Source organism: Schistocerca gregaria, chromosome 5 (assembly GCF_023897955.1).
Source record: "Schistocerca gregaria isolate iqSchGreg1 chromosome 5, iqSchGreg1.2, whole genome shotgun sequence".
Taxonomy (NCBI): domain Eukaryota; kingdom Metazoa; phylum Arthropoda; class Insecta; order Orthoptera; family Acrididae; genus Schistocerca; species Schistocerca gregaria.
The window spans coordinates 176,549,605-176,566,452 of NC_064924.1; the positions used below are offsets into that span (position 1 = coordinate 176,549,605).

At 41.3% G+C, this 16,848-nt stretch overlaps 1 protein-coding gene across 1 annotated transcript in view; it reads right to left on the reverse strand.

Annotated features, from left to right (window-relative positions):
- The window catches only part of LOC126273274 (uncharacterized), a 174,021-nt gene that overhangs the window by 14,332 nt on the left and 142,841 nt on the right, over positions 1-16,848 (reverse strand). The window contains exon 2 of the mRNA XM_049976817.1: positions 6,568-6,798. Coding sequence (XP_049832774.1) covers positions 6,568-6,798 — 231 coding nt within the window. The remainder of the gene's footprint in view (positions 1-6,567; positions 6,799-16,848) is intronic.

Genomic DNA, 16,848 nt, shown 5'->3' on the forward strand with positions numbered 1-16,848 from the left:
AATCGTGAAAATAGCGGAAATTCGTGGATTTCGCAACTGTCTCAGTTAGTAACGTTTTTTGACCCGTGTATCTGCACGGACTCTCTAATAAATGAGTCCCAAAAGAGAATTATTTTGTACCATTGTGTGTGTTACTCAGTAATGTCAGACTCCATGTGTTGCAAAAGTGGAATTCAATGTTGATGTAATTAAAGACTTCTTGGGAATATGCCTTGTAGAAACTTTATAAACCGGTACAGTAGCTATCACGATATGTTCTCAGCGACGACTTCAGAGCACGCAGAATGCTTCGGCGAGTGGCACCCCGCAGGACAACAGAATTCCACATCTCCGTATTGGACTACTCTGATCACTGACATAATCATGATGTTTGACCGAAACATACACTGCACGCTATTAAATTGTGCAACGTCGGTAATAAATATTCAAAAACGATGATCAGCCCAAAACGGCATTACTTCCCATGACGGTCATCTATGCATGTAAAATCCGCATCCACCCCATTTTGTCTTTTACTATGTCTTCCATGCCTATGCCAGCATAGACTTCCATACTTCAAGGATTTAATGTCTCCTTCCAGATCCTGGAGCAATATGTGCTACGCCATACAGTCCACCCTCTCCCATTTGTATTCTGCACCACCTTACAAAGATCCCACACCTCCTCAAACATGTAGAACATTTTCGTCTCTCCGACACCTCAAATGAACATGCGTTTCTAAGTGATTTACTATTTTCTACTAGTAATTGCCTATTCCCTTCCTACGATTCTGGGTCAGAGCACTATGGGACTTAACGTCTGAGATCATCAGTCCCCTAGAACTTAGAACTACTTAAACCTAACTAACCTAAGACATCACACACACGAACCTGCGACCGTAACGGTCACGCGGTTCCAGACTGTAGCGCCTAGAACCGCTCGGCCACCACGGTCGGCTCTACGATTTTCTATTTCCATCTTGTGTATCTTTAATTATCTAACGAATTGAGTCTAAAAAAGTTGTATTCGCGCAGTGTGTTTCAATACAATTCTTCACTGAAGATGATGTCTATGGTATTCGTTCAAAAGACGCTGACGCAAAACATGATCGTGATGTGTCTGTTACCAGCTATTGTGGCGACTTCAGTACTCTTTCTCTAGACTGTGGCGACTAATCGCCGACCGAATCAACTTCATAATCTGCGAGTTCATTCCTCATCGTTTGTTCTGTTTCGTCATTGTTCCCTAAACTTGTTAATAATTGTTGATCCGCGCAATTTCCTGCAGTCTCACGTAAGCTACTGGCATTTGATGATCGCTCAAGGTAGTTTATCTCATCCTGTACTTAATCGTTATTTTGTAACACCCTCTGTTGTCTTGTGCTACGACCAATTTTTCATATTGTATTCTGTTGTACCAAACATGATGAAGCACTATTTCTTGGAAATTGCTATAATGGCCAAACAGACCAAATTATGTACCACTCACGCAAATACTCAACAATGAAAGAAAACCACACAGAATCTGCACAATTACGCCAACTGCTTACGCAACAACGTAATCGATAATCGTCACTCGACACCAAATTTCACAAATTGCCTGAAAAGAATTACAACATTAGTAAAATTAGCGAAGCCGTATTTTTGCTTTCGAGAAATCCAACACTGTCTTACTACCAACGACCTGTCCTGGCAGAAAGTCTGATATATGTAACCTCCCAGCTATATTTGTTTCTATCTGAAATTCAGCCCCACTGTACCTCTATAAAAGTCTACGTTTTACCAAAACTATGTCCCCACAAACTTATACTCGTGTGCTAATCTTTGACCAAACAGAACCTAATTTGAACTGAACTGCAACTGATCTGGACTGTCTTTAAATCAAATGCACAAATGAAGTAAGACAATTACCTGACCCTAATAAACATTTGCATTTACCTTGCGTCTTGAGAGTTGTTGCAGACTTTTCCAAAGCACAACAGGAAACAACAAGCAGGCAGTTGCTAAGTTGTTTCTAAATACATATTTAAACTGTTGCATGTGGTAAGGCATAATGACAAACAGTGGGATGAGGACAATAACTGCTCCTTTGAAATGAGATTTCAAGACAACGATTTTTGAATGAAGTATATATTCAGAAAGACAGAGTAAACCATCACCTGATCTTCACTCATAACTTAGGTCTGAGCAAAACTATGCTTTACAAAGTGAACAACGATTTAAAGTTGGACAATGTTATCAGAGAATATCTGTAAAACTCAAACAGATTACTAAATTAATATGTTAAATGGTTCAAATGGCTCTGAGCACTATGGGACTCAACTGCTGTGGTCATTAGTCCCCTAGAACTTAGAACTACTTAAACCTAACTAACCTAAGGACATCACACACATCCATGCCCGAGGCAGGATTCGAACCTGCGACCGTAGCAGTCGCACGGTTCCGGACTGCGCGCCTAGAACCGCGAGACCACCGCGGCCGGCACTAAATTAATATGTTAATGCATGACTCATGTAAGTAGGGTGGTCTTTCTCTCAGCTCTGAGCAAGTTAAGTAGCTAACAATAATCATTCCTAGCAGTGCAGTGCTGCAGTCTTACTTCAGACTTCTTCTCTTCAAAAATAATAACATTATTAAAAATGAATATCCTTTTCGCCTTCAATGTATATCTCTTATTCATCTTTACTGTCCTTTACAACCAGTCTTTCTTCAGCTAAGAGATACAATCACAAGTTCACAGTGCTATACTGAATACATCCATCACCTACCACACTTCAACTAAGAGTGTATCACACTGCTCAGAGGAAAAGACTCTCTGACATGATGCACATTGATGACATATAAAAATCAAAATGACATGACCACTTTCAAATATCAACCTAACAACCTAAGTCACATTCACCTACTTTTAAGGAAAGTGAGAAAAACAATATAAGTCCTACATAAATTATTAGAATAAGGCGAAACTTAAGATTGTCCACATCTCACACCTACATGCTAAATCGTTTGTACTGAAAAAATCTTTATATGCAGTGGATTTAGTTTTCCTGCAATAAGTGCATTCGATGTTAAAGATTTCAAAAAATACAAAAACAAATTATCTATTTTTATTTAGAATACAGTGTACTTTTCTTGTGTTTATTGCAGAGCTGTAATACAACATATCTGAATGCTTTCGCTAATTGATACAGTTTGCAGAAAGAAAAACAAGTACCTCAACAAAATAGTAGTTACTGTTTACAGTAGAGAAGTCCACCCAACGTCTCTTGCATATTTGCTGTAGGCCAAATTAATATTTCATTCGAGAAAGATGACACACTTTCACTGTTACGAACAAATAGTACACATTGTTTAATGTCTTTCATTTTCTTCACCCCAAAAGCACTTTCGCATCCTTGTAACGCTCTTCATCTGGCAAACGTGATTTCTTCCTTTGGTCAAATTTCAAGAAGTTACTGGTCTGAAGCCCATTAATGAAGTCCATTGCTTCCACAACTCCTGGCATTGATGATTTGTAACGGAAATGATGAAATTTTGAAATATTTAGTGGTACCTTGACAGCCCTTGAAATACCTCGTTTCGACATTCCAATTGAAGAGCAAGTCTTCTTATAAGTTGATGGCCACCACTTCTTGAACTCTACTATTTCATCTCCATCCACCAAATGCACGATGAAATTACAGTTTTCAGTTACTATAAGATCCATTAATTCATAGATTGTGTATATTCTTTCTATTTTTTGAGAGCTCTCTCCAATACCCCAAATACCCTATCACATGGCAGGAATGAGTGACTGCAGATGGGGTAAATATGTTCAATCTTTTCAAATCGGTCTAGCTCCACAAGAGCTAAATGCAGGTGGATCATTGTGTTGTGTTTGTTATGTCCTGAGCACATATCGGAAAACAGAAGTACGTTTTTCACATCTTGGGCTATATATTCGTTGAAGTAGCTTAGTAGGAAAGTACAAACGTCATTGGGCCTTTCTTCGCATTCCCCTGGTGATAGAGATTAAAAAACAAATGACCGTTTATGTAGATTACATATACAAAATACTGCAACAGTCAACTGGCGCAAGTAGAGCAACTCTTGCACCAGGACACGAGGAAGTTGAACATTTTGCATGTAGTGGAAACATAAAGCAGCAGTTCTAGGATTAGTCTCCGACTGCCTTTTTCCATCATGCAAAGCATCATAAAACTTCTTAGATATTCGGATATGGAGAATCTTTTCAGCTACTGCTGCTCGTTTTGCTACCTCTTTGCGTTTTTTTGACTTAATCTTTAACGTCAACTCGTAGCAAGTGCAGCAAGCGTCTAATTTAAGTCTTCCGAAAGCAAGTGAAAAGTTTTCGATAAAAATCTTATTATAGTATTCGTATTTCACTGGCGAGTTATGATGTTTGGCAATAAAAAGTTGGTGCATTTTTTTTCAGAGACAGTTCACGTCAAGGTAGTGCATAGTGCGGCTACCATAATGACTTTCCTCAATGGGGAATGATCTTATGTGAACTGTAATTTTGACAATTTCCACTGATGCCATAGCATTAACACTCTTACATTTCCCTCTTCCGTCTTCAGGTGTCTGCCCACAACACAGCAGTTTGCGAATTCTTTTAACTCTCACATCAGTTACTGCAGAAATACTTAGAAAAGCGTTCTACATACAACCAATCGTTTGTCTCCAACGAGGGCACAGTAGCTAAAAGATTTTTCACGCCTGCACCCCTTCTCACTTCTTGGGCGGTGACTTTTAACATTCCTAGCTGTGAACAGTTCTTGCAGGAAAAGGTCCTGGTCATTCTTGCATTCCATGTTCAGAAAATGCGCTAAAGCTTCTGTTATCTTCTGCAACAATACTAAAACAATTTCTTCGACACTTGCACCCTTCTCCTCTCACCTTTTTCGGAATTGCGTTGTGTCTATAACTCACATGTTCCTCTCCATGAATTATAGCTTCCTTCGTAATATTTCTCTGATATGCCGAAGAATGTTTCATCCTTTACTTCTCATAACTGCTGGTACACGTCACTTCATCCATTTCCACAAGAATACTGAAATCAAAAATGCCAGTTTCTTCCGTACAGTTGTGCTGCACTTTACTATAGTGCCAACAGTTGAGAAGAAAAATAACCGAACTCCGGGACTTCTGACGTTTTTGTACTCAGCTCAAATTTCCTACCTCTGTTTGAACGGCAACAAACGATGACTTTGGCTGTTTTCATACACAGTCTGGTGGAGCTACATGCAAAGTATACATTTTTGCCTTTAACTCGGTTTCCACCAAAACTGAACTTGCGAGGTGTTGTATATCGAAAAGTTAGTATAAACTTGACAACCGAATAAACCACGGAATAATGTAGATAGAGAAAACAAAGTATTGCTAGACGCGTGAAAGATCTCTTGCGCGTCGTTTGGTGATGATCGTGTGCTCAGCCGCCACTTTCGTCATGCTTGGCCTCCCAGGTCCCAAGACCTCAGTCCGTACGATTGTTGGCTTTGGGGTTACCTGAAGTCGCAAGTGTATCGTGATCAACCGACATCTCTAGAGATGCTGAAAGACAACATCCGACGCCAATGCCTCACCATAACTCCGGACATACTTTACAGTGCTGTTCACAACATTATTCCTCGACTACAGCTATTGTTGAGGAATGATTGTGGACATATTAAGCAATTCCTATGAAGAACATCATCTTTGCTTTGTCTTACTTTGTTATGCTAATTATTGCTATTCTGATCGGATGAAGCGCCATCTGTCGGACATTTTTGGAAATTTTGTATTTTTTTGGTTCTAATAAAACCCCATGTCATTCCAAGCATGTATGTCAATTTATACCTCTCTATCGACATTATTTCATTATTTCGTGATTTATTCAGTTTTCAGATTTATACTTTTTGATACCCGGTATATCATCATCATCATCATTTAAGACTGATTATGCCTTTTAGCGTTCAGTCGGCAGCATAGTCCCCCTTATAAAATTCCTCCATGATCCCCTATTCGGTGCTAACATTGGTGCCTCTTCTGATGTTAACCCTGTTACTTCAAAATCATTCTTAACCGGATTCAGGTACCTTCTCCTTGGTCTACCCCGACTCCTCCTACCCTCTACTGCTGAACCCATGAGTCTCTTTTGTAACCTTGCTTACCCCATGCGAGTAACATGACCCCACCATTGAAGCCTGTTCGCCCTGACTGCTACATCTATATTCACATATATATATATATATATATATATATATATATATATATATATATATATATATATGTGTGTGTGTGTGTGTGTGTGTGTGTGTGTGTGTGTGTGTGTGTGCGTGGGAGGGGGGTGTTTGTTCTTTCGACATGTCCAAAAGAAAAGACACCACATATAGGATAAATCCAGTAAGAATGCCCCAGCACTGCACAACTAACTGGTGACCAAGCGCAACCACAGGTTACATTCAACATATACTCGTAGATCTTATCAACTACTCGTGCAGTGCACTTATGTACCTTTGTCCTAGAACAGTAAAGGTGAAATGGCAGAAAAAATGTGAAAACCGTACAGAATCAATGCCGCTAATGTACAGAAACGGATAGGCTGTACAGAGACGGTTGCCAGGCAACCGGTGGCAGGGCGGACGCCGTCGGTCTTGGGTCCCCCACACTCCGCCGTGTCCAGCAGGGTAGCAGCAGCGGGAGGGGCGGCGGGGGCGTGGCCGGCGCCTCCCACACCCCAGACCCGGCGCGTGGGTCCGTGCTGGCCGGCGGGCCGCACAATTTATTCATTAAACTCGGCGTGCAGGGAGCGGTGCCCGTGTTTTGGGAGGGAAGGGCTCTGCAAAACGAAAAAAAAAAGGAGTACGGAAAATAGCAGCGGGACCGGCCGGCGTTCGCCGGGCAGATTAAGCATCGCACGAGCGGTGACCCCACGCTGGGCCTCTCCGCTCAAAAATCTGGACCGCCAGGTAGAGCAGCACCAATGCAAATCGCGCCAGTAATCTTGCGGGCGCGTTCATTGATGGCGCGTGGAGGACGGCGCGTAGGGGCGGTAAAAGCGCCTGCCATCGGCTTCCTTTCGAGCCTCTGTTAATCCCGCCGGTGCTGACGGGTAAGCTGCTTGTGATCGCGCGCCAGACACAGAGGGAAGTACATATTTGCAGGTTTATCCGCCGGATCGTTTCCCCCGTCCGCCGTGCCACCCGTTGCCTACTCCGCCGAGTCGCAAAATGCAGTCCGCCTCTTAATTCTTTAAAAGAGAGGTAATCGGTCCCGCGGATTGTCACGGCAACCGCTGCCGGCGACACTTTGACGCTCGAACAGGCAATTTTTGCTAATTAATCGCCGCGAACGCCGCCACCGCTGCCGCCAACTGATACGCGTGTGCACGAGCTCGCAGCTTGCTAATCGGATAAAATTACAAAAGCTCGAGCACCCACAGGCTTCCGCCGTTCGGCACGACACGAGTGGCGTTTGATGTCCCTCGCGTTGGTTCGTTTGCGCAATCTGAGTGGGACTGCAAATCTCTCTGGGTACGATCGACGTGCGTCTGTGCTAATTTCGAAAGTTATCTGCAGAATGCGCTCTCTTGATGAGTCGTTCAAAGAACTCCACATACTACCGACCGTTCTAGATTCTACGTTGCTTATTGGCTCAAAGTCATACCGCGGAAATACGAGGCTATTATCATGAGGTACTAAGGGCGCTACCCATTCCCTCCAATGAGAGAATCATTTATGACACTATCGAGTTCTCTGCTGATATGCAGCAAACAAAAAACGACATCTTGTTTCAATCTAACTCTAAGACGATTCTGCAGGATACGCTGCAGTATGCCCGAACAAAGGTACCTCAAAATCAAGGAAAGTGGGCTGATGAGATTTAACGCAGAATTGACGACCATAACAATAAAGATGGATTACTTAGCAAACCGAAAGCAAGTAAATTTCTGTTAACTAAAACTATAGCAGTAAATGTAAATGTCTGAACACGACAAAAATTACACGAACTGGAGACACACACACACACACACACACACACACACACACACACACACACACAGAAGTATATACACTCCATATTTAAAAAAGAAAGAAAAAAGGAGGAAAAAGAAAAAGAATTTCGCATTGCGATGGAACTATCCAAATGAGGCGGAAATCGGTAGATGTGATGTGCAAACGAATGATTACAATTTCAGAAGAATTGGATGGTTTACTCAAGAGGAAGATTACGGTATATTGACAATTTTTACATTATGGACCGTCTGACAGCAACTGAATGAAACACAGTTTTAGTGCCATACGCATTTCACCTTTATTCTCTGCAAGAAATCTTCACACCAACTAGAAACTTTGTGTAAGTCATCTTGTATCCTCACTAAGCTTCGACACCTTCCCGTACACCACAGCCTCATCAGGAAATACGCCCCTGGGGCACTTCTGACGTGCCCATTATCTCTGATGAACACTCTTCGTCGAGGACAATATTCCACTCACACATTTAGGAACCGATACTAAATACTCGTACCTTCGTTAACAGGATGCAGTGGGACACCATGTCAAATGCTTTCCGGAAATGTAGAAAGCGTCGAGTAGAGTTGGCGACATCACAGCAGTAACACGCGTTTTGCGTTCTCGATTTAAGCTGGTGATAAGCGGACGCATCTCTCTGGAATAAGTAACCAAAGATTGATATTTGAGGACTCTGTGTGAAGCGATTACAGAGATCGGAATTGTTTTATGTTGGAGAGATTTTGCTACTGTTGTGGGACGCTGTTAAGCTCCATTGTGAATGTTTAATTGGTCAATGGCGCAATAAACAAATTCAACAAAATAATGCGCATTCAATGTGTATATTTATCAATTTATAAAAGATTTGACAAACATTCTTCAGATATAACGTGACGTAGATCTATCGGAGGTGTTGTGTGGAATGATAGTGCGAGCCTGCATCTTTTCACGGTCAATATTCTTCGACAGAATATCTCAGAAGCAATAAACTTTTCGTCGATAAAAAAAGTTAGACACATCAATCCATACGCATCATGCAACATAGCACCTCGTTGTGCCGAACGATCTTCGTAACTAAATAGACATTTTATAGATTTGAGGTGGAGGTGTTTCCACGAGGAGTATCAGCGAGAAAGACGCTGCGGGATATGTATCTAGCTCCCCTGTAGTATTCAAAAACCAAAGAATTATATTCTTTAGTTTTTAAAAGACTGAAGCTAAAACTTAAATAAAGCTACTAGAAATCATAAAATCATAACAAAAAATACAATAAATAAATAAAAAGCAGTGAATTTCTTAAATAAATAAATAATTTAATTAAAATATAATAAATATATTGTGTGTGTGTTTCATGTACAATATAACTGGTGGAGTCCGGTCGTGTGAGCTGAGCAGTCCCGACAACCAGCACAGAACTTCACATCGCTGCAAGCTGGATACGGCAAGCACTCACAGCTCAATCTGGTCATTTAACCTGAATTGTCTCAATCTTTATAGTGTAATATAATTCTATATTTTCACTTCATTTCCGTATTTTCTTCAGAAGTACATATAGGTATTTTGTGTTTTCTAATGTTGTTACGGTCATAACTAGTTCACAATTTAAAATGGATTAACAGAAAGTATTAGATGTTCAGGAAATTGGTGAAAATACGAGTATAGAGGAGACAGCAGCTTCGTCTCAACATGAGACAAATCCTATGGCTCAAATCGTAGAACAACTAAGACTTTTGTCAGTGTCGGTAACGGTTCTAGGCGCTACAGTCTGGAACCGCGCGACCGCTACGGTCGCAGCTTCGAATCCTGCCTCAAGCATGGATGTGAGTGATGTCCTTAGGATAGTTAGGTTTAAGTAGTTCTAAGTTCTAGGGGACTGATGAACTCAGAAGTTAAGTCCCATAGTGCTCAGAGCCATTTGAACCAAGTATCGGTAACGACTATGTCAGCTATGGTACAAGAAGTAGCACAAAAGCAGGAAGACATGTCACAGAGGCAAATTGATATGTCATTTGCTATACAAACATTATCACAAAAGCAAGCAGACTTGTGTAAAAAGCAGACAGACATGTCAGCTGCAATTCAGGTGTTAGTTAGTCAGCAACAACAAATCTCAAATGAGATAACCGAGTTGCGAGATGCGCAAAAGCAGTTTCCTTTGGAAATCAAAAGGATTACCGAAGAAATTCAAAACACGAAATCTAAGCAGGAGGAAGTAGAAACCTCCGTAGTGGAATTAACAGAAACTGTGACTACCATAGTTTCTGGATGTGACCAATTGATACGAGAGAATTTCAGTAAACATCAACAGGATTTCTCAAATAAATTAGATGAATGGGAATCCGCTAAGGAAACCCAAGTGATGCTATGTGCAAATGCAAGTATAAAAGAAGCGGTAAGCAAATTTCCTACTGACCCTTACCAATTGCAGAAAATATTAAAACGTCATTAAAGAGGTAAAAAAACAATTAGGGGAGATTTTTAAACAATGGAAGGACGAAATAGTCCATTCTGTCGGAAATATGTCCAGAGATACGGAATAGACGTGAGGGTAGTAAAAGACTGTAGAAACGAGCTGCGTGAAGTAGAACGAACGCGGGGCTCAAGCCATGAGTCACGTTATGGTAACGGACATGCTTCGCCAGAGGGAAATATAAATTTTAACGGAATGCATAAAGAGCTCCAAGCTAATAATGTGTACGCTGCAATGATAATGGAGGAAATAGTGCTGAAACATGGCAGTTTCAGACGTTCTCACCTGACCGAAAATCCATAAACCCAGTGGTATCTATACGAGGATTTGGTGGAGTACTACCAAGGGCATGGACTGAAGCGCAAAATATCAGTTACGTTTCAGGACATATGCAAGGTGATGGTGCGATATGGGCCACGGATATGATGGATACACGCGAAACGTACTAGGAATTTGAGAAGGCGTTTCTTGCTATGTAGATCTGCTTAAACCTAACTAAGCTAGGGACATCACACACAGCTATGCCCGAGGCAGGATTCGAACCTGCGACCGTAGCAGCAGCGCGGTTCCGGACTGAAGCGCATAGAACCGCTCGGCCACAGAGATCGGCTAACAGCTGGTATTCTTTTTTTTTATTAGCTACTAGTTTCGACATTTCACTAATAGCATACGCAGCACCCTTACATTAGAACATCAGCAATTATACGATGTAGTATATGTTGGACTGCGCCACCCTTTAAGATACCACTAACTCGTAGGAGATATAATGAATGAACAGGCTCTAACAGCCCTACAATATGTAGGTCAAAAGCAATGTCGAGTAATGTAGCTTCTCGTAAAACAACAATAAGTTGTTCTGACAAGACCTTGCCTACACTCAACGACGTAACCTGTGTGACTGACACAATCGTCTGTACTAACACGACGTCACATAAGATTTGATATTCAGTTTCTCACACTACAAATTGCATTACAGCTCTCTACATCACTGTATACAAAAGGATGGACACAATAACGCTTTTCGTGGTATAATGGGGCCAGTGACAGCTATCTGGATATTAATTACAGCAACGCATCTAGCTATGAGGGTTCACTAGGTTCGAAACATACCCTCCCACCAAAGCTCGTATCAGTCAACAGAAAAAAAAAAACTAAATGCGAGAGTCTAAGGTGAGAAGGGATGATGAATTTACTTTACCAATTACAGAACCTATAGTGAAGCTGTTAATTTCCAAGAATAATTGTCTATCGAAGTCACGGGGTCCAAACTATACATATCGAACATGCGATAGTAAATCGATCATGCAACTCCGATGGCGGGCGTCGTGACCAGTTGTTTGTGATCGTCAGTTTTATCTGTTTCCCGTTTTTCCCGTAGTTGCTCTAAATTGCATACCTCCGCGAATTATTTGTGGGTTGCTAGGGAAACCCAGACGACTTATGTCGTTAGTGAGTGGGATGTCTGATGTTCTTGATGTTTCTTCAGCGGATTCTCTCACATGGAAAAATCTAATTCCATGTTTATCCGGCGTAGAAAATTGTTTGACATTTTGTCGCAAAAATGGAGTACTACCAAACGAGGGAAGAAAGGACTGTGTAGACTGTGGTGGTGCGAAGTGTGTAAAACTTCGTAGGAACAGTTTCGATGCTGAAATACAGTACAGTTTTATCGCGGACAGTGCGGAAAACGAACGAGTAAATTATCCATTCAGACCACCGTAATGGACTTTAACATGACTACAACACTGCCGACGAGTAAGCTAACTCGTTTCCTTTGCTACTGCAAGTATTTTTGTAGCGCTCTTCTTTTGCCATTGCTGTAGTGACCACCGTAAACATATTCATAACGCCCGCCACCAGAGATGCATGACCGATTTACGATCGCACGTTCGATATGTATCGTTTAGACTCCGCGACTTCGATAGGCAATCATTCTTGAAAATTACCGTGAAGCTGACTCTCTGTACTTTGACAACACAATTAAACACTTCCTCAACAACGTAGGTACCAGAAACGATAACTTATGTATATAACTGTTGAATATGTCGTATAGATTAATTGCTTCGTGTAGTTACTACTCTTTTCAAGCTTCAACGACCATTCGTACATACACTCAATCAGTGTCAATGTTTAAATTTTTACGTGAGTTGGAGGACACGTTCACAAGGCATAGATATTATTTAATGTTGTTTATATCTCATTGCCAATCGACGGTAACATCTGTAAGTAGCGCCTTGATACAATGTGCTTGACTGTATTGAAATTTTAACGCAATAAACAATTTCCTTAATCTCAACCTTTCAGTATGAAATGGGATGCATTTTCATTCACAATTAATCACTTTTCAATAAAATGTAATCTTAGTTTTCCTATCTAAATAAAGATTAATTATCCTTCCATCTGTTGCAAGGTATTACCTGAAAACTTTTAAAAGATATATTTAAGATAGTAGCCTGCTTTTAAATAATCTTTTGATTATTTTTTTGTAATACACTATGTCATCAAAAGTATCCGTCCATCGCCAAAAACATACGTTTTTCATATTGCGTGCGTTGTGCTGCCACCTATTGCCAGGATTTCATTAGACTTCGTGAGAGAGCAGAATGGGGCGCTCCGCTCTACTCACGTGGTCAGGTGATTGGGTGTCACTTGTGTCATACGTCTGTACGCGAGATTTCCACATTCCTCAAAATCCCTAGACTCACTGTTTCCAATATGATAGGGAACTGGAAACGTGAAGGGATACGTAGAGCACAAAAGCTTACAGGCCCACCTCGTCTGCTGACTGATAGTGACCGCCGACAGTTGGAGAGAGACGTAATGTGTAATAGGCCGACATCTATCCAGAACATCACACAGGAATTCCTGACTGCATTAGGATCCACTGCAAGTACTTAGACATTTAGGCGGGAGGTGAAAAAAACTTGTATTTCATGGTCGAGTGGCTGCTCATAAGCCACACATCACGCCGGTAAATGCCAAACGACGCCTCGCTTGGTGTAAGGAGCGTAAACATTGGACAATTGAACATTGGAAAAATGTTGTGTGGAGTGACGAATCATGGTACACAATGTGGAGATCCACTGGTAGGGTGTGGATCTGGTGAATGCCAGGTAATGTCACCTGCCAGCGTATGTAGTGCCTACAGTAAAATTCGGAGGCGGTGGTATTATATTGTGGTGATGTTTCTCATGGAGCGAGCTTGCACCCCTTGTTGTTCTGCGTGGTACTATCACAGCACAGGCCTACACTGATATTTTAGACACCCTCTTGCTTCCTACTATTGAAGAGCAATGCGGGGACGGCGATTGCATCTTTCAACACGATCGAGCACCTGTTAATAATGCACAGCCTGTGGCCGAGTGGTTAGACTACAGTAATGTGCCTGTAATGGACTGGCCTGCACGGATTCCTGACCTGAATCCCATAGAACTCCGAGTTCGTGCTAGGTCTCACCGACCGGCATCGATACCTCTCCACAGGGCAGCACTCCGTGAAGAATTGGCTGCCATTCCACAAGAAACCTTCCACGACATGATAGAACTTATGCATGCGAGGGTGGAAGCTGTCATCAATGCTAAGGGTGGGCCAAGACCATACTGAATTCTAGCATTACCGATTGAGTTGTCACGAACTTGTATGTCATTATCAGCGAGGTGTCCGAATACTTTTGATCACATAGTGTAGTTTAGGGTTAAAGGACATGTCAGGTACTGACTTTTTCAGCTTACAACAGTTAAATCTCTATTTCCCGGATTAATTGTTTACAGTGCAAGTCAGCGTTCTACTTTAGGAGTGTTGGTGCTCCATTCACAACTCCAATAATCGGAAATGTAATGAAAAAATAAAACACAAAATCTAAATGTCACCGTCACTTACCAAGTATATACTCTCTAAATATTTTTTGAAAGTTTGTGGTAAGGTCTTATGGGACGAAACTGATGAGGTCATCGGTCCCAAAGATTACACACTACTTAATACAACTTATGCAAAGGACAACACACACACCCATGCACGAAGGAGGACTCGAATCTACGACGGGGGGAGCCGCGTGGACCGTGACAACACGCTTTAAATAATCAAACAACACGCTTTAAATAATAAAACAAAACTCAGCCACTTTAGGCGTTGACTTCTTCGACCCGCTAATATTTAAAACTAAAAACCTAGCACTCGATGATCTCTTTTAGAGAGAATTTGCGTGTTCTCTAATAAATGGAACTTGATTTTTCGTTAGGCACAAGGCCAAAAGCTTTCAAATTCTCAAAAAATTTCCTATTGTTTCTCAATAAATAGTTATTGCGTAGGACGACCGTTCTCTTCAATGCAGACTACACATTCAGTGCATCGTAAGAGATTTCCCGAATTTCCTATATTACGACGGTCACGTTGTAGACACGCAGTAAATCCCAACCAAATATTGTTAAGTCACTATTTCTCAGTATTTACGCACACCTACGCAACCCCAGTAGCACAATACAACACTGATATCCCTTAGTGCATAGTTTAATCTTCGACTACAAAATAACTAAACGACTTCGCGTGAACACGTCTCTTCACGTACACCATCCAACGGAAAATCTCACAACAATACTGAAACACGGTTCGCTACCATCTCGTGATTATTAAGCAGCACGACGTACCAATAATCACTCTCAGGAGAAATTAATCGCACACTTCAATGAATCGAAGCTTTTGCTATACCTGGCGACTCTACACTCTACGAAAATCGGCGAAATAGTCATTTTCGACACAAGCCGATAATCTCCACGAAATATTTTGCCAAGCGATTTAGAACTGCTTAGAACACACTTGAGTTCTATCCCCATTGCAGACTAATTCAAGTGTCGTACGTGTAAGCCGATCTCGTCACACTCTTGAGATAATATCTCTCGAAGCTCACTACTCGAACAATACTCGGATACTACTACTGACATTCTAAATGGACAAACCAAGAACCATTCTCTGCGTAGAAACCTATTAAGCTAGTTCTATTTTTAACATTAACTGTTTATTCGGAGCAGACGCCGACAAACGTTCGCAGTCGCCAACAGCATCGTAGTTGTCTTTGCCGCACGCCGCGATTCAGCTCTCGGCTGGGAGTAACAAACTCGCCGACTTCATAGGATACAGCTTTTGTCGACCATCAGGTGTCACAAAGCTATCGAACTTTAACACAAAACTATAAGAAAACTATACAACTTAACAAACTCTTTATTCTCCTAGAACATAAAAAATCGATAGTTAGTTGAGACGATACAAACAACTGATGCGCTTTTTTCGCGTTGAAGACGATTAGGCGCATTACAATGTCTGGTGTATAACACAAGATAATAATACAGATACCAAGCAAGACCGGTAACACTCGCTACACTGTACAAAACGTAACGTAAACGGATATAAAGAGTTAAATGCACACACAAACCGCACTAGAGCAGAACATATTCGCATACTGGTTGGCATGAGTAAACTAATAAATTACACATAGAAGACGTCTAATAGAAACTACAAAAAATTTGAGATGTGACATAACCAATCTAATGAATGGAATTATCTTACATCAAAACGCGCAATAGTAGAAGGATACATTTTTTTAAATATACAGAATGTAAGACACATTCAAGTCATACAGGTTGAAGCAATCCTAAATCTAAAAAAAGAGCCTTCTTCACGTAAAACGTAACGTTGCAGCTTATGATGTATGTCGTTTTGCTTCGTCACCTATCACTCATGTATTGTGCGCTACTCGTGAAAATAACGGAAATAGCAGTCATATCATCAAATAAGACACAATACTCCTCATATTGTTATGTGAGTGTCATTGTAGTCTGATAGTATGCATATACCTTTCATATTCTTTTTTTGTTCGTATATGCCCCTCCCCCCAACATTCCTTTACCCTTTTCCTCCCCCACATCTCCGTTCTGTTAAGCGCATATTCTATCCCATAAGTTTCCACTTGGATCCAATTTCATCGTTGTTTCTACAAAAGATTTCATTGGTATGACACTTAGAAACAGCAACTGTAATCACACAGTCATCTTACAGCACTATATGCTGTTTCCCTCTCTGGCTGGTACCAAGTCTGTATCTTCTAGTTAGCCCAAGCTTAGTGTTTGTGCTCTATTTAGCTCAGATTACTCGATTTTAAAGTTATGCTTAGCGTATATTTATTAGTCTGATATAGTTATGAGATCCTCTACGCTAGTTCCTTGTATGTCTGCATCTCGTGGTCGTGCGGTAGCCTGCTCGCTTCCCGCGCCTGGGTTCCCGGCTACGATTCCCGGCGGGGTCAGGGATTTTCTCTGCCTCGTGATGACTGGGTGTTGTGTGCTGTCCTTAGGTTAGTTAGGTTTAAGTAGTTCTAAGTTATAGGGGACTGATGACCATAGATGAAAAGTCCCATAGT